The 24,864-nt window shown below is 38.9% G+C and overlaps 1 protein-coding gene across 2 annotated transcripts in view; it reads right to left on the reverse strand.

Annotated features, from left to right (window-relative positions):
• Positions 1–2,711: 2,711 nt before the first annotated feature.
• The window catches only part of CYP39A1 (cytochrome P450 family 39 subfamily A member 1), an 89,154-nt gene continuing 67,001 nt past the window's right edge, over positions 2,712–24,864 (reverse strand). For both annotated transcript variants that reach the window (XM_072733364.1, XM_072733372.1), the window contains 4 exons: positions 23,348–23,443; positions 22,424–22,512; positions 6,715–6,802; positions 2,712–3,749 (listed from right to left, as the gene is read on the reverse strand). In XM_072733364.1, the coding sequence (XP_072589465.1) occupies positions 3,678–3,749; positions 6,715–6,802; positions 22,424–22,512; positions 23,348–23,443 (345 nt within the window). In that variant the 3' untranslated portion in view covers positions 2,712–3,677. The remainder of the gene's footprint in view (positions 3,750–6,714; positions 6,803–22,423; positions 22,513–23,347; positions 23,444–24,864) is intronic.

The following is a 24,864-nucleotide window of genomic DNA, read 5'->3' on the forward strand; positions in this document are numbered from 1 at the left end:
AGCATCAGTGTTTCCTGCTCACACTCTATGTCTAGTGCAAATTTGGAGAAAGGATTCTTTCATCCTCATTGACACTCAGGGACCCAGCCTTCTTTTTGCTGCTAGCTTCCCCATTACAATATCAGGGAAAGAGGGTAATAAAGACAATTTATACTCCTATTTCCATGTTTCAACTCAGAATTGACACCCATCATTTCTGCTTATGGACCATTGACCCTAGTAAACTAGTCATGTGACCCTGCGTGACTATCCAGGCTCTGAGAAACTTGGAGAAGAGCCTGACATACAGCAGGCATTAAATGTCTCTGCCACACACAGCTCATCTAGTCCAGCATTTTCCAACGTGTACTGTCTCGGTCCCCGGGGCTCTGCAAAGGTGTGCACATAATGGCTCGACAAACAATGAAGTATAGTCAACTAACACTGATTTGGATTTATCAGCTTTTATCTGTTTTTACTGAGAGATTTACAATCAATGTGTTGAGGAATAAAAAGTTTTGCTGCCCAAAGAAGTTGGAAATTTACTTATTTGTTTCATTTTTGTCTTCTGAGAATCACTCACTTAAAATGTCTTGCCCACAGGGTTGTCTTCACCAGACACCGAACATCCTACATAGGCTTGCAACATTCTCCAGCTTGGATTTTAGCTTCTTAGGCAGTAAAATCAGATGTTAGGCTGATATTTCGAGTTATATGTCCTATACATGTTTTTTTTTTTTCAGTAACAACAATAAAAATCAAAGGAGAGTTTATATGCATTGTAAAGAAATCACTATACCCCTACTTTAGGTCATTTTAATATAATTTTTCCCAAAATTCCATGTTACCTGAAGACAAAGCTTAAACTAAGACTACTTGGTATTTAGCCAGTTCCTATCTCTGCCAGAAGAGAAAATCAGATCTACCCAGATCTTGACAAGCACTTGACAACAAAGTACTTTCTGGAAGTCTATCCAAAGGATAAGGACTTTGCCATCTTGTGCCTCCATGCAAGTCCACCCTTTAAGGACATGACTTCAAGTTCATCACCTGCAAACAAGGTTACTTCCCCACTTTCACTGTCAGCTTACCAATAGCATCTTCAAGCTTTCATTCCACTTCAAGCACTACCACTACCAGTGGTGATGGGCCAAAAACAGCTCAAAACTATTTATCATTTGAAAACCAGCTCCTGACGTACTGCTCAGCCTCCAATGCCTGAACATGCCACATGCATATTTGACCAGAGCTGCTCATCATGAGTTGGGCATTGCTATATTTACCAAGTATATTATCAGTTGGGCTCAGAAGCAATCCATTATACAAGGAATATGGTACGTTTGGGATCAGGTTTGAGCAAGTTCCAAAAGTCAGTTACATAAACAGGTCATCACCACTGTTAGGCTGATGCATCTTTCTCAATTCACACCTTTGGCCCATTGGGTAGGACCAGTTGACAGAGAAGAGAAAAAAATCTTGGGCCTGGATGACATATTGGTTGGCTTAATACAATGGAACAAACTGAATTCTACTCTACTCTGCTGTGTTCAAGAGAACTGTTCAAGAGAACAGCCAAGTTCAAGAACTTCAGTGGTAAGAGGAAGTTCTCCTACTGGGCAGAGTTTTGAGCAGTATATTTGGCCATGTACTTTGTGTGGAGAGAGAAATAGTCTGAGGTAAGAATATACATAGATACTTGGGCAATGGCAAAAGGTTTGGTTGGTTGATCGAGGACTGAAAGGAACAAATTTCGATAATGGTTGACAAGATGGAAGCTATCACTAAAGTTGCCACAGCCACTGACACAGCTGAATGCCTGACCTAGCAGAAGAGGGCAATACTGAGTTCTTAATATGCCATTGCTAAAGGGGGGAGCCAGCCACTTTGAACTCATTACCCTGAACAGAGCAGTGATTTAGGTATATAAAATGCCAGGCTAGGGAAATAAAGAGATATGGTATCTCCAAGTATATTTCTTTTACCATTATTTTATTTTAGTTTATTTTTTTTTAAATTTTTTTAAATTTTTATTTATTTATGATAGTCACAGAGAGATAGAGAGAGAGGCAGAGACACAGGCAGAGGGAGAAGCAGGCTCCATGCACCGGGAGCCCGACATGGGACTCGATCCCGGGTCTCCAGGATTGCGCCCTGGGCCAAAGGCAGGCGCCAAACCGCTGCGCCACCCAGGGATCCCTCATTATTTTATTTTTACCAATTTTATCAAAGGCCAGTGGATCTGCTTTGTCTGCATTTTTTTTAAAGTGCATAAACTTGTCAGCTAACATTTATCTTTACCAAGCAAGAATATGGAGATAAACACTAGCCTTGTGTAGCTGCAAATTCAGCTGAAGGGCATATTATAGGCCAGTACAGTGTTTCATTGTGGGCCTCAGCTGTTCAGGAAGACATATCTGCCCTAAGAAAATACCCGCCATATTTAGCAGACCCTGCTAGGTTATGGTCTGCAAGGCACAGATCTGCCGTGGACCTCTAACTGCTTTCTTCATCCTCTCCAGTTTCTAGACCTCAAACCTGCTAAGCTAAGCTGCAAGCTGGTAGCTAAGCTTCAGAATTGTTGTATTAGTCTGAAAGAGTTAATGTACTCCAGAGTACTTAATTTTCTCCTAGGGAGTCATCTGCTCATTGGTAGGAAATAGATGACTAAGCAATCATTATCATCTCCACAGGATAATTCTAGCACAGGGGAGCAAATAATCCAGAGGACAACATGCACACAAAGCTTATTTATTGTGAAATAAAGGAGGCAAGCAGCATTCTACTGAATATTAGAGGACAAATCATGACATCACTGATTACTCTGTTACTAATGTCGTATGTTTTCCCCCGGGGCATGACAGGATTTCTTTTTAGGATTTCAAAGTAAATATTCAGACAGAAGTCCTAAGTAATATACTTAAATGCTGTTGTTTGCCTTGACGTAACTTTGTGTTTCTACACGCAAAAATATTACCTCTTACCCTATAATTATTAACACCTTGAATCAAAAGAGTGCTTTCACCTTCATTAAAATACAAATCAACATATCAATCAGCATACCTTTCCTGAATAAACCTGATACAGAAGGTGTCCTAGGTGTAGTTCAGCACAGAATGAGTGTAAGACATGCTCTCTATCTGCGCAGGTCTTAGAAAGCTATCATTTTATTCATTGTTTCAGCACTAGTCATGTTTACTATAACAAGTTATTTAAGAAAGCTTAAGAATTCCAGTTACCAATTGAAAATCACATTAAGAAATTTTTAAAATATCCAAAAATTACTAATATTTTCTTAGAGTCTAAGATTTTAAGGCTTTTCCAAAATAGAAATTTAAGTGTGTTGCCTTCACAGTTTACCATGATTTTCATTCAAGTGGCATTATTTCTATTTAAAGTTTTAATACACTTATGCATGAAGCCAAATTACAACTCCTTAAGAAATGCATCTTTTTAAAATCATTTAAACATTTTCTATAAACCATATATTCACGTCTCCTATCAGTGAGAGTGATGTCAGATTCTTGGTCTACTCTTAAAGTACCAAACACATCTACCATTTAGACATTCTCTTGAACTAAATCTTAAAACAAAGTTAAACAGCATGTTTTAGTACAGCTCAGGTCTAGATGCTGCCAGGCTGGTGGACAGGGACAATCAGTCTTCCAGAAGGCTCTGGCCCTCTTTAGGCCCAACAGATGTCATTTTCTTTGTTTAAATTCAATTCGGCATTGTCCTTCTGGCTGTTGGACACCCACCAAATGAAGAAAACTCTAAAAGCGGAAATGCAGAAGAAATATAGATGTTAAGAGACATAAGCCAACAGTTTTAGACCAAAGGTTTACTCAAGTGTAATTACCTCTAAAAGTACAGTCTAGGTTTAAAAGACTGGAAGTGTTTGATGTGTCTGATAATGTCAAGCATCAATTTTAGCCTTCCATTCGAGGAACAGAACATATGCAAGCTGTTCTATCAGCCTTGAGGGTTGGGGGAAGATCAAGAGTAAGGAAAAAGGCATCAGTCCAATTTAAATCATCAGTCTATTGTCAAGTTTGAGTGCAATAAGGCACAAAATGGGCTTCTTAACAAGGAGATTCCCAGGGGAGGTGATAGAATGAGTTGCAGAGTTGCCATGGATTCCTTCAAATTGCAACCACAGATTTGTGGGCATGAAAAGTTGTGTTCTTTTCTAGAAAGGGATTCATAGGTTTCATGAGATTATCTAAGGATTCATGAGCCCCCAAAAGCCAAGACAGAACAAAACCAACCAGCCAAATAAGCAAAACTCCACTGTATTAGCAAATATGTACTTGCTTTTGCAAAAGAATTGAAGTTGGTCCATAAATGCTCAAAATGAATAGCCCTCATTGCCAGCATCTGAACATTGCTGCCTGGTCATGTATCTTGTAAAGCTTTATAGTATTTGCTTATTATTTGGTTCTTAACAAGAGTTAAAATTAATTTCCTAAGCACCTGTGAGATCAAATAAAACAAGGGGCTTCTGCAAAATTAAAATTGGGGATTCTAGCATTTGATTTTTGCTACTATGACAAGTATATTTCTTTGGGGAAGCTGATTTCTAAGCCCAGAGATGCCCCCATGCTTGACAAAAGAGTGTTCAGAACAGGATCTGACTACCTATACCCTCCCATCTCTTATAAGAGCCTAGTAATTCGAAGGCCATTTCCTGCATTTTTTGATCACCTCATTTTACAAGTTATTAACAAATTTAATAATTACATAATTTTAATTCATCTGTTTAGAATAAGAATTATGAAATAAAATTCCCTTTAAGACCATGAGACTTTACTCAGACATACTTTTTACAGACTGAGATAAAATTTCTTTTTTTTTCCCTTTTATTGGATATAGTATTTCTTTAAAAATGTTCTTAGTAGTGTCAAAACAGAAATAGGTAGGATGTGTGTAGATAGTATAATAAATATAACTAATAGAATTCTTAGCTAGAAGAAAATACTGGGCAAAATCTTGCCTGAGGAAGGTCAAGATTACTGATCCTTTGGGTTAGGTGTTACATGCTTTCAACAAATACCATCCTTCTAATCTGATAAGACATTCCTGAGTCCTCTCAGTGATGGGCAAATATTTGGATGGGGAATCAGTCCTAGGCAAAATTGTGACATCTAACTTGGTGAGCCAGGAACTGGTATTTTGTGAGAATATTCCAACTCTGATGTTCCTTTTGATAATAAAACTACACTTGTTGAGAATCTTTGTGAAAGGTTTTTTGATTTTCCTTTCATGGTAGGATTTTGAGGGCTCTTCATCACTGGTAGTTAGTTTACTCAAAATAGAAGTGCAAAAGAAATCAGGGGAAAGTGCTGAAATGTGCATATTTATGAGTAATATAATATTGTCTGTGTCACTTAGGCACTTACATAATTTCTATTGAAATGTCACCCAAGAGTTTTATTTATCCCTCCATACATTAGCCTTATTATATCAAGAGTAAATCAAAGCACAACATGCTATGTGAATAGCCTTGAAATTGCAATGCTTAATTTCTGAGCTTCACCCTCAGTTGAAACAGCATATTTTACCCAGAGTCTTCAAAATGACTTCCAGACATTTGAAATTAAATTGGACTTCCCCTTTTATTCCCAGGACAGTGGTCCTTAAAGTGTGTCATCTGGACCAGTAGCATCAGCAGTACTGGGAACTGGTTAAAATGCAAATTACTGAGCCCCTCCCTAGATGTCCTAGATCAGGAACTCTAAGAGTGGGGCCCAGTATTCTGTGTTTTAAAAAGCCCTCCACCCTCCAGGTCAGTCTGATGTTTGTACCAGTTTGAAAGCCACTGGTCTAGGAGGACAGACCTATAGAAACACAGAGGAGTTAAATGATTAGGGGGGATCCCTGGGTGGCTCAGCAGTTTGGCTCCTGCCTTTGGCCCAGGGTGCAATCCTAGAGTCCTGGGATCGAGTCCCTGGCTCCTGGTGTGGAGCCTGCTTCTCCGTCCTCCTGTGTCTCTGCATCTCTCTCTCTCTCTACATCTATCATGAATAAATAAATAAATAAATCTTAAAAAAAAACGATTAGGATATTCAATGGTCAGAGGTAGGAATAAGGTCATAGCCTTTTCATTTTTGTTTGCTGTCTTTACTGTTGCTCACTGCCTGTTTTCTTCAATGTCATTGCTTCCCAAATGGATCAAGGGCTATGACTTGCCTTCACAACTGATGGTTCTGTTTTTAACCCACAGACATGCCTCTCTAGGGAAACAAGCCTAACATCAAGGCCATATCTATTTAGCACAGGGAACATGGTCAAAATTGGCAAATTCATGGAGGTCCTCCTTAACACTGTAAGTGGTGGGAACACTGCTATTTGGTGCTGGTTTTGTGGTTACACGTCATACATTTCAGACCCAGAAGTAAGGGAATTAAGGGGTATCTTCTGAGTCTGGTGGCATGTAACACACCTGTTAAGATCAAACTTAAGTGAGGAAATTAGCAGTTTATCTCTAGTAATTAAAACCATTTTTAATGTAGAATTTATACCAAATTTGATACATTTTTAATGTATAAATGTATAAAATGTATAAAACCATTTTTAATGTAGAATTTATACCAAATTTGATACATTTTTAATGTATAAATGTATAAAATATATAAAACCATTTTTAATGTAGAATTTATACCAAATTTGATACATTTTTAATGTAGAATTTATACCAAATTTGAAAACCATGATATTTGAAATTCTGAAAACACTTACCTGTTTTGGTAATGGATCCAGAAGACTACAGTCATATTTATAAAGTATTAAAATAATACATATTTGAATCTCTAACAGAGCAAACCACCTGAAAGAAAAACGCAAAATTGTCACTTGGTTGTAAAAGCTGCATAAATATCTACCAATAGAGAATATCTAAGCAAGTACACATTTCAGAGCAAGTATGCTCTTCTTCACAATCTGTTCTTTTACCATTAAAAGGATAGAGTAAGGAAGAACTTACTCTTTTCTTTTATAATGCTGTCTACTCCAGAGGGTGCTGGAATGATTAAATTGCTTAAAAACGTATGTAAAATGCTTAGCCAGGGGAAGCACTCAGTAAATGAGAGCCCAGGCTTCTCTTCAAAGTTTTAGACCAGTGCTGCTCATCATGGTAGCCATTAGCTACATGTGGCTATTTAAACTTAAATACATTAAAATTAAACAAAATGAAAAATTTCAGTTGCTCAGTTGCACTGGCCATATTTCAACTGCTCAACAGCCATATGTGGCTACTGGTCTCCATACTGGACAGTACATCTTTAGAACATTTTGCATGATCACAGAAAGTTCTATTGGATACCCTTGTCTGATCTAGACCCTTACCTCCCATTAGAAATTACTGCCTTAATGTTCTGTAGGCTCTCAAACTCCCCTAACTACCAAATTTATTATTCTTTTTGTGATTGATCCTTCACTCAGATGTCTCCAAACTTTTTGATCATATACCCTTATAATGAAATATTTGAGCACACCCTACAATATATTGATATTCAGTTACCTATAAAGTATATACACATACTACTGTATTAGTTTACTACTTACTTTGTAAGACACATACAAATAGAAACTAAAAATATTGAAAAGAATATAAATGGAATTCTGCTTTTTTTTTTTTTTTGCATCTCAGTGGGTCGTTTTGAGCTCTCCTCAGGGTAGACAATGCCTTTTAGGTGTCATAGCTCTTAATATATACAATTAGTCCAACAGGTCAGAAAATTGGAAGGCATCATAGACTCAATCCTCTTCTTCACTTTCTTTATCCAATTAGGCAGAGTCCTTCTTTTGTTTTGTCATCTAAATACTTCCCCAACCCTCTCCTTGTCTTATCTCTAGACCCTCCACTACTGCCTCACTGTGGTTTTTCACGATTGGTGTCCTGGATTGCTAAATTAGCTCAACAGAAAGATTAATCTTTCTGTTTCCTGTTTCACTTCACCCCATTTTATCCTTCACTCTACCACTAGAGTGAACTTTTTAAAACATAAATCTATCACTATTTGTCATTTTACACACACACACACACACACACACACACACACAGTCTGTCACTGCTCCCGATTTTCTTCCAAATGGCACAGAACACAGACAACCTTTGAAGCTATCTCCCCTATCTATCTCCCCTGCTTCCTCCCCACTGACTCCTCTTTGAAACCCTGGCTCTATCCACCCTGTATACCTAACATTTCCTGAATGGGGATGCTCTCTGTTGCAAGCTCTTTCTCTGCCTGAGGTTCAGTCTCCTTTGGAAATATTCTCTGATCACTTGCTTCCATACTGAGGTTCCCCTCCTCTCCACTTCTATGGTCCCCTGTGCACATCTCAGCCATAACCTCTATCACACTGAATTCCAATTGCTTATTAACCATTTCTCTCCTAAAGGAGGAGTTGTTGTTGGGACCTATCAGTGCAGAGCACACTATTGGTGCCTAATCATGTTACCTCAATGAATGCATGAATTAATGAATACATGATTGAAAGAGATGCCTTCCATAAAACAGATTCAATTTCCTGCCCTTTCCAGGTTTCTTGCTCTATGTTTCTGTGGCACTTTGCACATTATTTTACCAATGTCCCTACCAGACAAGCTGACTATATCCTACCATATTACAGTTAATTGTTTGCCTCTCTGTCTCCCCTTATAAACTACAGTATTCACAAACAGTAGGAACCATTGTTCCATTCATCTTTGAAGTCTCAATATTTATTGAGTGACTGAATATGAATGATTTTATATTCATCTCAGATAATTACATTTGTTTCCTACAAGTATCTTGAAACATCTTGTTTATATTTTACTTCAAATGAAATCTGGAGTACTCCAGGTATTGTTAAAACCCACTTGGATAGCATATCACTTCTTCAGAAATATTTATGATGCAAATTTAACTCTACTTACTTATAAGTGTAAAAAACAATTTATTCTAAGAGACTACCAATGTCTATGAAGTAGAATACACACAATATTTACTGATTCGAATCAAAGAGCAATTCCAAGAAAAAGAAATTTTGCTAATTTGTGTGCAGGTTTAGAATTTCTCACAACTAAATTTTTGTCAGACTTCTAACAAAATAGAACTTCACTTCTGGCTACAGCCTGCCCTAAATAACTCAAAAACTGAATAAGATTTACAGGGTAGGATGGAAATTTCCAAGAGAAAAGAAATAAATGAGATGAGCTCTGAAATCTCCAGCTCATTGTCCATGGCAGTTCCAGATCACAGTGCAAGCCCATAAAGACCCGATAACCTCACTGAATTAAAAAGACAGAGATCAAAGTTCAGGCAAGCTAAAGAGACTAGAATTTGCAGGAAAGAATAAAAGAGAGGAGGGAGTTTCACAGAGAGAGCAAGAGTGCTTCAGAAAACCACATGGGGATCTCCTTGGGTATTTGTCTGATCTCAGCATATGTAAAAGGAAACTACTTAGGTGGAGATGAAAGATGAAAAAGAAAGTTAAGAAGCAATAAGCTGAATAATGCTCAGGGCTCCCACAAGATATGGAAGCCTATGTTCCCACATGCAAGAGTGGAAGGATCTTGTAACACATAGACAATTGAATAGAGTCTTTAAAAGGCTATTGCCTTAAAAGTGGTATTATCTTATCTTAAATTATATGTCACTCCTGCTTTACCTTAACAGAGCTTAACAAGTCTTGAAAACTTGTTTTTCTGAGCAACTAACTGCATGCCACAGTAAAGCCTAAACCTAAAGAAATACCATAAAATTTAGTATCCATGACAGTTAAAATATATGCCTTGAATTCTTTCAAAAATGACCATGCCTAGAAGAAATGGGTAAATATGACACATAAATAAGAGAAAAAACATTCAAAGGAAATAGACCCTGAAATGGCAAATACTGTAGACAGCTAGTTAGATATAATCGACATGTTGAAAAAGGTAGAAGCACAATGAACAGAGAAATGGAAGATTAAAAAAATCAAACCAAACTTCTAGCAATGAAAAATACAGTATCTTAAATGAAAACACATTAGATGGGATTAAAAGAAGATAAAACACTGCAAAAGAAAAGACTGTGGAACTTAATAGCACAATGGAAAATATCCAAAATGAAGTGCATAGAGTAAAAAGACTGAAAAAGTAAATAAGCAGAGTATAAGTAACCTATAAAATAATATCAAGGAGTCTAACACACATGTAACTTGGAGATGCAGATAGGTGGGCAGAAAAAAGTATTTGAAGAAATAACAGCAGAAACATTTTCAAATTTGTTAAAACTATGAATTTACAGAGCTAAGAAGCACAATGAACCCAAAGCAAAAGAAACATAAAGAAAACTACTCCAAGGGAAATCATAATCATATTGTTAAAAAAAAAAAGAATGACAAAGAAAAAAACTTAAAAGCAGCAGCCAGAGGGGAGGAAAAAAAAGACACAATATAGGAAAGAATGAATGAATGAATGAATGAATTTAAATGATCACAGACTTCTCATCAGAAATCATAAAAGCCAGAAGACAAGGGAACAATATCTTTGAAGATTTGAAAGAAAAAAAGTTGTTGTTTATAATAATACACTAACTCTATCATGAGATACCATCTTTGATCATTTTTGGGTAAATATTTAATTTCCTCTTCATAGATTTAGAGCATACTGTCTTGTAGGAAAAAATGATGATTGCCTTTGGGAGCTATGTGAAAGAGAGAAAGATGTTGAAATGGCAGTCCATTATTTAGTAGAGAATTTGAAGAATAAATATTTGAACATATCTTAGGGAGAGATGGTATGCCATGCCCATGAAGGACTATTTTGAGAAACTCAAGTCCCAAGGACAATAGTGGATAGTCATGTTGAAAGCCACCAATGTAAAAAAAAAGGGGGGGGGGGCAGCCTGGGTGGCTCAGCAGTCTAGCGCCACCTTTGGCCCAGGGCATGATCCTGGAGACCCAGGATCAAGTCCCACATTGGGCTCCCTGCATGGAGCCTGCTTCTCCCTCTGCCTGTGTCTCTGCCTCTTCTTCTCTGTGTCTCTCATGAATAAATAAATAAAATTCTAAAAAAAAAAAAAAAAAAAAAAGAAAGCCACCAAAGTTATTCTACACTCAGACTTTAAGAAATGCATTAGTGGAGGAACGTGATGGATCTTGGAGTGAAATCAAGTCTTTGGGGAAAGGAAGAAATGAAAAGGAGGGTGACTGTTCTGTGGCTATTTTGCAACAGACAAGCACAGACCTGTGTACAGGAGTGAAAGGAACAGGGGACTTCCTATGAAGTGCTTTTCTCCTGGACTATGATAAAAGAAATATATTTTTAAAAATATTTTATCCATTTATTTGAGAGAGAGAAGGAGAGAGAGAGAGAGAGCGAGAGAGAGCACAGGTGGGAGGGGTAGAGTGAGAGGGAAAATCTTCAGCAGACTCTGTGGTGACCATGGAGCCCAACTTGGGGCCCCATCCCACAATCCTGAGAGCACCATCTGAGTCATTCTATAAATGGACAAACCCAGCCCTGTGTACAGGAGTCAAGAGTAGGAACAGGGGAAATCAAGAGTCAGACACTTAACAGACTGAGCCATTCAGGCACCCAGTAAAAGAAATATTTTATGTACAATTTTTAAAAAGATTTATTTCTTTATTTGAGAGCACAAGAGGGAGAGAGCATGAGTGAGGGGGACACAGAGGGAGAGAATCTCAAGGAGACTCCCCACTAAGCACAGAGCCCAACTGGGAGCTCAATTTCACGAACCATGAGATCATGACCTAAGTCAAAATCACAAGTTGGACACTAAACTGATTGAACCACCCAAATGCCTTGTGTATAATTTTTATATTCCCCTGACTATATCACAGGCATTTCTCATTTTATTGTATTTCACTGATACTGCCTCTTTTACAGATTGAAGTTTTGTGGTAACCCTGCATTGAGCAAGTCTATCAGTGCCATTTTTCCAGCAGCATTTGCTCATTTTGTAGCTCTCAGTCACATTTTGGTAATTTTCACAATATTTCAAACATTTTCATTATTATTATAGTCGTTAATGGTGATCTGTGATCAGTGGTTACTACTTACTCAAAGTTCAGCTTAGCTTATAGTTAGCATTTTTTTAAGCAATAAAATATTTTTAAAGTCAGGTGTGTGCATTTTTTAGACATTATGCCATTGTATACTCAATGGACCACACTGTAGCATTAACATAACTTTTATGTGTACTGGGAAACCAAAAATTTCATTTGACTCACTTTATTGTGATAATTGCTTTGTTGCAATGGTCCAGAGTCAAACCTGTATAATTATTTTTTTTTAAGATTTTATTTATTTGAGAGAGAGAGAGAGAAAGAGCACAAGCAAGAGCAGAGGGAGAAGCAGACTCCCCGCTGAGTAAGGAGCCTGATACAGGACTTGATTCCAGGACCCTGAGATCATGACCTAAGCTGAAGGCAGATACTTAACTGACTGAGCCACCCAGGGGCCCAGTCCTGTATAATTATGAAAAAATTCAGTCATGAGTGATGCACTTAAGTGGTCCTGTGTGACAGTGCTGTGAAGCATAAAGAGATAATAAAATATCAGGAAGTGTGAAGAGCCTCATTTTCCTCTTTCTGCTGGAGGTAGCATGAAAGAAACAGCGCTTTATCTTCCATAAGGAGCTGGGACCATGGCAAACATCACAGAATACTAAGGGTCAAATTTGGAAAGGACAACTAGGGTGTGGATCTAAGTGACATGCTCTTCCTCTTCTCTCAGAAGAGAGTAACATTTATGGGAACAGTGAATTGTCACTTAGGTTACATATTAAGAGTTCTTATAATCAAATGAGATCTCCATTAATTTATCCATTTGGTGTTTACTGTCTTTATGTGCATTATGCTCTTTTAAGTGCTGAAGTTACAAGAGTAACCAAAAATACCACTCAGGCTTTCATCAAAATGCTTAAATTCTAGCAGAGAGAGAGTAAGTAGGCAGCAAATAAATAAATAAGTAATGTATATGTCAAGTATGTGAATAAGTATGAAACTAATAAATAAGATAAGGGGAAAGGGAGTGACGGCATGGGCTACAATATTTTAGGTGAGGACCATCTCTCTAAGGAAATGACATTTCAGTAGATGCTGGAATGGAGGAGGAGAAGGCATCATATGAATATCTGGGTACAGAATTTCATGTGGAGGGAGTAGAAGGAGCACAAATCCAGAAGGAGGAGAATGAGGGACAATGAGGAGGCTAGTATTGCCAGAGAGGAGCAAGAAAGGGGGGAGGGATGTTAGAGAAATACCCCGGGGCAAGGAGAGAGCCCATGGGGCATGCTTAAGACTACATTTTATTCTGGAAGATGGGAAGCCATTGGATAGTTTTGAGCAAGTGTGACTTTTTCAAAAGAAAAGAATTATTCTGACTGGTACATTGAGAATAAAACATAAGGTGAGGTAGATAGAAGCAGAAGAATGATTAGGAAGCCACTACAATTTTCCAGACAATAGAATGTGGGGACTTGTACCAGAATGGTAGAAATAGTCACGAGCTAGAGTGAGATACCAGATATACTCTGTACAATGGGCTGATGATTTGCATTAGAGATTGGAAGACAAGAGTCAAGAATGACTTTTGACCTGAGGATGAGTTTTTGATTTGAGGAAATGCAAGGATACTGTTGCTATTTACCCCAGGAGGACTGAAGGAGGAACGGGTTGAAGAGTTGTCTTCTGGAGCTCAGTTTTAGACCTATTAGGATAGCTGGCTGTTCACCAGTACCCTGGAGACATCCAGTGCAGACACCAAGGGGAGGCTGAGTAAATAGGCCTGATGTTTAGGAGGGATTCAGTCAGGACTGGAGACATATGAAATATAAGACAGTCATCATTATTCAGAGGATTATTTAGAATCATGGCACAGGAGAGCTCACTTAGGGAATAAGTTAAATAGAAACAAACAAACAACAACAAAAAACCCAACCCAAACTAGAAATCTTACAAGACAGTTCTGGGACACTCCAAAATTTGGAGATCAGGAAAATGAGAAAGAAAGATAAGCAGAGGAAACTCGGAAGGACCAGCAAAAAGGGGTAGAAAAACAAAAAGAGATTGGTATCTTTAAAGCCCCACAAACTATATGTAATATATACTTTATATATAGGCACGAGCCCCTATCAAATGGAAAATGTGGCAATGAGCACCAATATGTGAAATTAGACATCAAAGTTCCCACTTACTAAAATGACCAATTCTTTTCAGTACTTCTCTCCATTCCTGGAAGTAAATTAGATGAGATCACTTTTTCTGATAACAGCTGATGTTTTGTGTTGGTAGAATAAACAGTGACTTCCCAATATTCAATGCTTACCTGGCAGTACTGGAAAAATACTGGCTAATTCTGCATTTGTGAATTACAAAACAGTTTTTAGGTTCCACTTTATCCAAACAAATCCTATTTTCTTGTAACTCTCTGGCTTTAGCCGTTCTCTGACATTAGTTTGCTATAGACCAGCGCACTCCTCTGAGCTGGGCCCTCTGGCATAGAGGACCATTGGCACCTGTCCTGTCCAGTCCTTAGAGTAGAGGCACTGCAGCAGCCTGAGGACAATAAACACTTTGGTGGGCAGGGTGGCAGCCACTCCAGTGAAGAAGGCACTCAGAATGGAGGGACAACCTAATAGCAAGGCACAGTCGCCCAAGGGGCCCTGGAACATCTAGGAGCCTGTGAGGGCTTCACACGCTGCCCTCCAGAAGGTGAAGTGATGAGAGATGAAGCTGGCAGAACAGGATGGCCTGGTTTGTGGAAGGTTTGAATGACAGTGTGGGGTCTGGATCCTGAAAGTGCTGCAGACCTAGTGAATCATGTGCTTATTGAAAAATTCTACCTATGTGTGAAAACACTGTTTCTTTTTTTTTTTTTTTAAGATTTTATTTATTTATTCATGAAAGACCCAGAGAGACAGAAACACAGAGGGAGCAGCAGGCTCCCTGCAGGGAGCCTGATGCGAGACTTGATCCCAGTACCCTGGGACAATGACCTGAGCCAAAGGCAGACACCCAACCATTGAGACACCCAGGCGTCCCCAAAATACCATTTCTTTAAGTATTACACATAGAAGGCCCTCAATATATGGATCCTCTATCACACAGAAGGAATGTAAACAAGACCAATGTTCATAAGCTATTTAAGAGTAAACATGTTAGAAATACTATATACATTTTTATCAGAAATAATTAGAAAAATATTTATCATTTTATTAAAAGAGCTTTCCATTTGTAAGCTTCCCTTACAATCTGTAAGGCATTGTCTTAACTAACTTGAGTCCCGGGCAGCCCCAGTGGCTCAGCGGTTTAGCACCACCTTCAGCCCAGGGCCTGATCCTGGAGACCCTGGATAGAGTCCCACGTGGGGCTCCCTGCATGGAGCCTGCTTCTCCCTCTGCCTGTGTCTCTGCCTCTCTCTCTATGTCTCTCATGAATAAATAAATAAAATCTTTAAAAAAACAAAAAACAAAAAACTTGAGTCCCTGTCATGTTCTTTCAAGTTATAAAACTGTACTTCCTGGAAGGTAAAATTATAATGGAGGCCCCTGACCAATTCAGATTGTGCATTAGAGAGGCTTTAATATTTTTCTTCTTTTATCTTCTTTATCTTCAAGTTAGTTTAGTTATTAAGTTAGTATTAGTTATTAAAAGAGCATAAAGTTAACATATTTCATATTAGTTCTAAACATTTTGATTGAGATCCTAGTTAAAGGAAAGGTAAGATGAATTAATTATACAGATAATAAATAATATGTACTAAAATGATATTTTCTCCAAATCCAAATATTTGAATATTGTAGCATAATTACCTCAATTATTCAGGAAATAGTCATTTTTTTCTACAGTCACAAAAAAGTGTTTTCAAGTCTGTACTATGTTATTGAATTTTGTTTGATGCCTAAAATATCAGAGACTAACATATACGTACCTCTGACATTAAAAGGTTTTTATGTCAAAGAAAATGGGCTTCATAAATTTGTATTTTTACAGAAGCTAGCTGAGCTATGTTCATGTTAGGAATGTTTTCTTAATGCTCCTATGTCAAAACAGTGAAAATAATGAGGCATATTATTTATAACAGATTTATTTTTTACACTTACAAGGACAATATTACACATCTACAAATAAAGCTCATTAAAATATAAACATGTTGAAAATTCCTCAAATACTTAGTACTTGTGTATTTTCCTCATTTGTAGATAAACGTTCAAGGAGCACTACACAGGCCTCAAGAGCACAGACTGACATAACAGACCCCACCTCACAGACCTCACACTAGTAAGGCACATGGAGAGACAGAAAGGGAGAAAATATGAGATAAAGGTAGAAACAAAAAGGTTATGGAAATTTGGAATCTGGAGAGAGAACTGTGATCTGGAGCAATCGATGATCACTTTTGTGGAGATCAAACTCAAGCTAGACCTTGATGGAAGGACGGGCTTTAACTAAGTCTACTTAGTTCACTATGTTGACTGGGGGCATTCCACACCCAGCAGGTAGCATGAGCAAGCAAGGAAATGGACAGTGTAGTTAAGGCACAGCTAGTAGACCCTCTGGAGTGGGCACTTTCCCACCTTCAGGAAGGTACAATCAGCGTCAGATCATGGAGAGCCTGGCATTCTAGGCTGATGAGCTTGGCCTGTGGGCAGTGGCACTAGAGTCTTAATGAGAGTGACAGTCTAAGATGATTATAGTTGAGGACAATTAATCTGTGTGTAGTGAGTAAGAGGGATTAGAGATAACAGAGCCTGGGAGAAGGATTAGGAAACTATTATGTCACCTATGGTGGGGCATGACGGCCTGGTTTAGGAGGTGGGAACAGTCATGGAAGGCCAACGAGAGGGAGGAGTAGAGAGAGGGTCACTCTAAAAGACCAGGTGTCTACAACAGCACTACATCAAAAAGAAACAGGGGGTAGGTACTAAAGGAATGATAAGATGATGGGAAATGAATGATTTTAATTGAATATCTTGATTTTGAGATTGCCTCCCTCTCTTGCTTTTGAAAAGAAAATCTCTTGCTTTTTTTTTTTTTTCCTACTAGAAGTCATTGCGGGCGATGCCAGCATGGGCTGGAAAACTGCCACGGTTGCCAGGAGCAGGGGCTCTGAAGTATATTCCTAGTTGCTACCAGCTGTGGCTTATGAAAATAGAATGATCTCGCCCTGGAATTCAGAGAAGGCAGCAGACAGACATACTTTCACAGGCATCCTTCATGGAAGCATGGCTACCCAACTTAAAGGGGAAGTACTTTCCTTACAACCCCATCCATCTTTGAATTCTTTTAGGAAAATGAAATCAATTTGGTGGCAGGAGGCAAAGTATTCCAGCCTAGTGGTTGTAAAGCGTTAGCCTGCATCAGAATCCCCTGGAAGCTTTGTTAAAACACAGATTGCTGGGCCCCGCTCCTCAAGTTTCTGATTCGGTAGGTCTGGGGAAGGACCCAAGAATTTGCTTTTTTTGCAAGTTTCCAGGTGAGTTTACTACTGGTGATCTGGGGATTATACTCTAAGAATCACTGATCTAGAGGAATTTGACAAGGAGAAAGGGGAAAAAAATGTTAAAAGATTCAGTTTATCAAACTTTTTAGTTTCAGTACAAAAATGACAATGATAAACACTAGCTCAGCTACACATGAAACAGTGTGGTTAGGGCACCAGACTTTTCACTGGGGATGACGGTAAGGACATAATCCGTAGAATCAACTGGTGGATATTTACACTGAATAACGGGGTGGGGTGGGGGTTGCGTCCAGAATGAAGTAGGGAAGGAAGAAAGGTATAAAGGATAGTGGGAGAGAAGGTCAAGAAGAAAGCCTATGGAAAAGAGAAGAGAATGGGAACTCTGTAGAAGGAGAAGGGAGGTGAGAAAGCAGATAAGAAAACAGAGAGGATGGGAGAACCTTTGTCCTTCCTCAGACTTGAGCCATTGTTCTCTGTTGCCTCAAAGCAGGAGGGCATTCTCCAGGTCACTTTTTCAGAGTTGCTAGTGGTGATCCTACTGCTACTCCTCCTGGTGGTAAAACTCCCAAACGGATGACCTATGAGCTAGAAGGCTGGATACAATTTTTGAAGCTTCCTATTCAACCAAAAAGGCAAGGAGATAGTACTGACTTCAGTGAGATTAAGTACTCACCAAACAGAAACAAACTTATGGTATATTTTAAATAACAGATCTTCCAGAAAAAAATTTAAGATGTGACATTTGCCTTGGTTTTGTGATACACCCAGAGGAAATGAAACTCAGCCCCTCTGCAAAGCACAAGCTATTTAGCAAGCAATTGGTGAATATGGGTAGAGCATGTTAACATAATATCTCATGGAATTCAATAAACCTTGAAAGAACACTTGCACTTTTGAGGAAATTATATTACTTAGGATGCTTTTGGTGGCAAGTGACAGAAAACTCACATCAGGCTGGTTTCTGTATTGGAGGGAAGGCATTGTTTTATGTACCTGAAAAACCTCTTAGAGCTGGCGCTGGCCTCAGGCAGAGATCACTTCAGCAACTCAGTGATGTTCCCAGGAAGCCAGTCTGTCTCCACTGCTCTGCTCTAGGGTACCAACTTCATCCTAACACTGCCTGCTTTTATGGTTTCAAAATAGCTACCATCAGTTTGGGGGCCTGAGGGCTTCTTTATTCACATTCCACAGGGAATGATTATTTTTGCCCTAGAAGTCTCAATAGAAACCCTGGTAGTTAATTGCACTGCTTAAAACATATGCCTACACTGAAACCAATCACTACCAGAAGGGAGGGAGGGGACAGGGATGGGATTTGCAGATGGGCTAAGGGAACAGTGCTCCACTGCTATGGAGCTAGGGGTGGAATCAGAGTCCCATGGATCCCCAGATGAAAGCACGGGCCATTAGGAAGGGAAGAGAAGGAATGGGGAGACAGTAGCCCATGGGCAATATGGTGACCCTGTATAGTTTTAATTCGGTCCTAGGAATTAAACCCTCTTTCTGAACAGGAGACATCTAACTTGTTCAAGAGCAGTGGCTGAATTGGATGAGAGACAATGTCCGACAAAAACAAAAAGAGAGAGGAGAGTGGCAAAAGATACCCAGCCCAGAGTGCCCCTTCTTCCTCTCCAAGAGTGCAAATCCCGTTCCCATATTCTGTGCTCCACAGAGGGCCTGGAGATCCAGTGTGTAAACAGAAGGAAAAGAGCATCCTCTCTGAAATTTTCTGCTCATAAATGAACATGTTTTATTTTCAAAGCACTTTGGCCCAAGTATCAAAAGTCAGTCTTGGATTGCTTCTTCTGATCCTGACAGACTTAAGTCTTCATCTCACAATGAAACGTCAAAATGAAATGGCTGGGAAAGGAATGACTGAATTTTGCCAATTGTTTCTGGGCTCCTTGCAGTGAGTCACTGCTCCTCAGCGAAGCAGTAAGAGAGAGAAGCATAGCTAGAAATTAATAAAGGGGTCTGGCAGCCTGGCTCCATCTCGAAATTAACCACATCCACCCCTTGCCAGCCTCACTGCTAACTCATTTTTATATGCCCTCCAGGACATGTGCACACCATAGTGAAAATGTTAGGAAACAATTAAATAAGTAAATACAGTTTGCTCAATTCTCCTTAACAAATGGAATTGAGGGGATGCATTTGTTTATGTAACAAATTCCTCAGAGTAAATTGCATTCACAACTTCTCGTGAAATCCATAGGTATTTGAGCGTGCTCACTCCTCAAAAGCAATCAGCTGTTTCTAAATATACAAGTACTTCTCAAAGTACTGCAAGGATATTTTACTGAATAAGACACACTTATTAAGATTTTATTATTTTTAAAACAAACATGGGGAAACATGTACACAGAGCTTCACAAACCCCAATATACAGGTTACAATGCATTACATTACATTCCTGTGAGTACTTACTTTTCTTCCTTCCCTCAAACTTTGATATCACAGCCCCTTGGGAAGGTGTGCTTTCCTCTGTGCTGCTTATTGATTATTCCCATCTAGTTCATAAAGCCCTTTCTATTCTCCTTCCTCGAAACTCCTACAGTGGTTATTACGTATATATGTCATTTGGCATTTCTCATGGGTCATCTTATGCTGCTAAAGAGGGCTTGTTTTTCATGTTGCTATGTCTCATCTCCCTAGCCACATTATAAGCCACTTAGGAATGTTATGGGTCTTTGAATTTCTCCAGTGGTTCATGAAGCAATTTGAGTTAGACTATAAACTCCTTGAGGAAAGGGACTTCATCCTTTTTTTGCTTTCCAAGGTAACTCCTAGAACCCTATCCTGGCATACAGTGTCCACTCAATTAATATTTATTTATTTAAAGGGTTTATTTATTTGTTCATGAGAGACGAGAGAGAGAGAGACAGAGACAGAGAGACAGAGACAGAGAGAGAGGCAGAGACACAGGCAGAGGGAGAAGCAGGCTCCATGCAGGGAGCCTGACATGGGACTTGATCCCAGGTCTCCAGGATCAGGCCCTGGGCTGAAGGTGGCGCTAAACCGCTGAGCCACCTGGGCTGCCCCTCAATTAATATTTATTAAATGAAAGAATGAATAAACATACTAATATTAGGTGCTCCAGAGATATCTGTTAGGTTGAATACTACTACTACTACTACTACTAATCTACTATCAGCTGGACCTATGTTTGAACTAATTTTCCTATTGCTGTGCGGTTTTTATTAGTAATTCAAGACAAGTCCATGACTTTGTGGCCTAGTACTGCCCTAGGATATAGAGAGGACCCAAACACACACAAAAAAGTAGAGATCACAGTTTCTACTGAGGAACTACGCTTCATTTCCACTTTTCAGTGTTGTAGGCTTACTCTTACTACACGATCTTCTTATCCAAGCAAGCTTTTTGTAAGGGAGGCATCTTGCCAAAGATCAGGGCTATTGTTTTACACTGGAATGTAACCCATATCCATGACCACAGTGATACAGTCAACCAGGCATCCTCTTGCAGGGATGGGAAGCAAGGGAAATTATGGCTGTTGGCTTGGGGGTAGTGGCAGGAGGGCCTGGTGCAGTATAGCAAGCACATTCCTTTATGCTGAGATCATCAACTCTCAGAGACACCCACTCAGCAATGGAAATCCCCTGTTCTATCCTTTTCATTGAAATTCATAGTTTAAGAGGAGAATGTCCACTGTAAGGCAACTTCTCATTATGCATGCTACCATTGCTGAAGAGGTTTGGTAGTTCATGCTGCTTTCTCCTGTTTTTCTGCAAAACCATCAGCTCAGACCTCTCCAGCAATAGAATTACTGGGAAGAGGTCCCTTCCTGCTTGTACCCGGGGGTTTCCCAGCTATGGGGAAGTGCCTAGCAAGGGGTTCCTCCTCCAAATGCATTTCCAGAATTCCCATTATTCAGAGCAGGAACAATATTCTTCCATTCTGATTTTTGGTTGGCAGCTGATAGCAGCACTGAATACTTATTAATAGATTCAGCAAAATCTTCTGTGTCCACTAATGAGAGGGGATCTCATACTGCCTCAGTGGCCTCAACTCCAAGGAGTGACAGCGGCAAGGCCACAAGACTGTGTGTTCATGATGAACTTTGATCGTCAGCTACTTTAAAGGCAATTTTTTCTGACTCACTAAGTATTTGGTGAGGAGAAAATAAATTGGTTCTTGGTATACAAATTTAGAATGGGTGCAATTCTCTGAGGATTACACTAAAGATCTGTGGGATTAAATTTCTAGTGCAAAGATCTATCTTGCTATAACACTGTCCAAATGAGGTAATTCATTTTCCTGAAAAATTTTGTGTTTTGTCTGTCTTTAGATACAATGTTTCGTGGGTTGGCTACTTAAGATAAAAGAAAAGTTAACATTTTTAAAAGCAGAAACAATATAAAAACTAGACTATGGAGCTTTTATTTATTGCTACATTTATTCAACATTCAGACAGGCTTATAGATTGTGGTTATATGATACATATTTCGCCACATCTCAGACTAAGTAGTTTTCAACGGAAAACTTAACATCTTTTCCTCAAACTTGTTCTTGCTCCTGATTTTTCTATCTCCACTATCTCTGCCAGCCACCTAGATTCAAGCCACAGTCCTCCACAAATCCTTCCCTTTGATTGATCCCATTTCTAATTATTTTCCAAATCTGCTAGATCCTACCACTCTATGTCTCTCACATGGAATATAAGCATAATGATATCACCTAAGTCATGCCCCACTCTGATCCATTCTATAAAAAATCTTTTGATAACCTTGCTCTCATAATACAGCAGCCATTGTAATATTTTTTTCTCATGAGGTCTCCCATCAGAAGCCACTGTAGATTTTTCCATAAAGACATCGAACAATACAACTGGCAACTGAACAAAATGTGATCTCTTGGATCTCCCTATAGTCTGATAATAAAGACAAGGGGGATTAAGCCAAAGTTTCCCCCCTCTGAGCCATCATCTTTCTTAGACCTTCAGGATAAATGTGGCCCAGCTGTCTCACTGACCTTCCAGGACACTGGTACTTCCCGCTTCCAAATGCCATGAACCAGTCCAAGAAAGCATGCTTCTCTAAATTTGCCTTTTTCCAACGTTCCTGTGGGAAGAAAGCATTTTTTTTTTCCAAATCAGCCTTATATAAATAAGCTTAACTTTATTTCTCTAGGCTAAAAATGACTTTGTACAGCTAATCCTTGCATATAAAGTTGCAGGGCTGTTGGTAATTTTTTTCCAACCTGTTATTAATATCAGACACAATTGTGTTTTTGGAATGCGAACTAATAAATAAAAAGGTTTAAAAAGAATTCTGTTAAGTGGTAAATGTAAATGATAATGTAAATCAACCATGGAATTGACCTCAGAAAAGGAAGGCTATTTATAATAAGGTCTCAGGCTCCATCACAAAACTGCACTTGGTAATAAATTCAGTAAGTAACTGGCAGCTCTGCTTATTGGAGGGTACTTGGGAAGTGGAATGGATACATCTGGATGCCGTTTTTAAAAAAGTTTTACTTAAAGACAGAGAATGGACTAAATGAACTCTTAAGAGTCTGCTCAGCCCTGTAACTCCCCAATTTTAAGAAACAGCAAAGTGGTTTTAATTTGCCTTGTTTTTCTTTTGTTATACTCCTTGGAAACCAGTAACAGGAGCAACTGCCTGACAAATATAAAATAAGACTTCTATCAGAACCAGACATATTTACTTTACCATACTTTGCTGGTTTCAGATCATTTATTTTAAAGTTGGTGAATCTTACTCCAAAAACATCTCGATCTCATTTGTGTTATACCATTTTACTTTTGTAGTTAGCTTGGTTTTTCATTACCAAGGATAAGGCTGTTTAATGATATAGTTAATCTATGAATTCATACTCCTGGCATAAAAGATATTAAAATCAAAAGACAATGTATTTTGAAAAGAGGTAACTTACAGGTTTGAACAATTCAGGTTCAGGAAAATATTCTGGATTCCTATGCAGCCAAAATGGAGACAACATCAACAAGTCACCGGAAGGAACAGTATAATTCTATGATGGAAAATCAGTTTCAAGTCATTTTTTGAAATCTGCTTTAAGGAGAGTTTGGGTCATTAAAAATAATGCTCCAACTATATTGTAGAGAAGACATGTTTCATAAACAATGGCGAGAAAATCTAATTCTTTCCTGGAAGGATCATTTCTATTTTCCAATGCAGGCAATGACTACATTCTAATTTTGATGATTATTACAAGTGCCTATAAATTTGGTTACACAGGGGAAAAAATATTAGATAAATGGGATAAATGTGAAAATTTGAGAAACAAGCATAAGTCTGCTGTGATGCAGCTTTTGAGGATTAACACTGGGGTTTGCAGCAAGGGCTTTCGATGATGCTCCGGGGGCCACACTGGATCCCCAGGTGTGGAACAGGAAAATCTAACTCTGAGACAGGACACTGGCCATAGTAGCACTGAGGACAGGGGCAGTGGGTGTTCTGTTCCTAGGGGCACTCATGACAGTGTCAGGGCAGAAGCAGTGGATCCTCCCTCCCTCCCTCTCTCTCTTTTCACTCCTGAAACAATTGTTAGGGCAGAAAGACATGAAGACAACTGGTTAGGGGGATATTGGACAAGGCAAGTATTGTGTGTTTCTTTGGTTGATTCTGTGTTTGGGATTGCTGTGGCTGTGGGACTGAGGGTAAGCAGTGAGATTCCTCAAGCACGAGAGTCTGCATTATCCTTCCCCATTTATTCCATCATAGGTTTTCATGATATGTAAATTATTCTAAAACCTAAAAACTATATCATAAAATCACCCTTATATTATTATGTTCAGGAACCACAGAACACAGGGCTCTCCCGTAGTGTATAACCACTAGACAGCTATCAACTTCACTGAGACAGAGACGTTTTATTAGTAATTCCTGATGCCAATCATTGGAAGCCACATATCTATTTAACCCTACAGGATTTTGAAATGTTAAGATATTTGCAACACTTACCTTACTGCATCTTGAATATGAGCACCTCACAATTAAAAATAGATCTTTACGGTAGCAGGAAGTGGCATATGGAAAAGGGTCATCATTTTTTTTTATTAGAAGTCAGGGAGGGACATAAGGAGAGAGACTGAGAATCTTATTCAGTCTTCATGCCCAGCGTGGAGCCTGACACAGGGTTTGATATTATGACCAGGAGATCACGACCTGAGTTGAAATCAAGAGTCGGACACTTAACTGACTGAGCCACCCAGGCACCCTCAGGTCATCATTTTTTTTTAACCAAAGTGAATCCCTGTTGGCTCCAATGGGGGCTGAATATTGCTTGAGGTTTGTTAACTGCAGTGCCAAGAGCACTGGAAAGAGCTCTCAAACTGGGAAGGGAGTGAGGAATTCGCTGGTGGCCTCTTACAATTTTTAAAGTAGGAGAAAAACAGTGAGATTCTAAGCCTGTTTCTTCTACTCCTGCTG

This window comes from Vulpes vulpes, chromosome 1 (assembly GCF_048418805.1).
Source record: "Vulpes vulpes isolate BD-2025 chromosome 1, VulVul3, whole genome shotgun sequence".
Lineage (NCBI taxonomy): Eukaryota > Metazoa > Chordata > Mammalia > Carnivora > Canidae > Vulpes > Vulpes vulpes.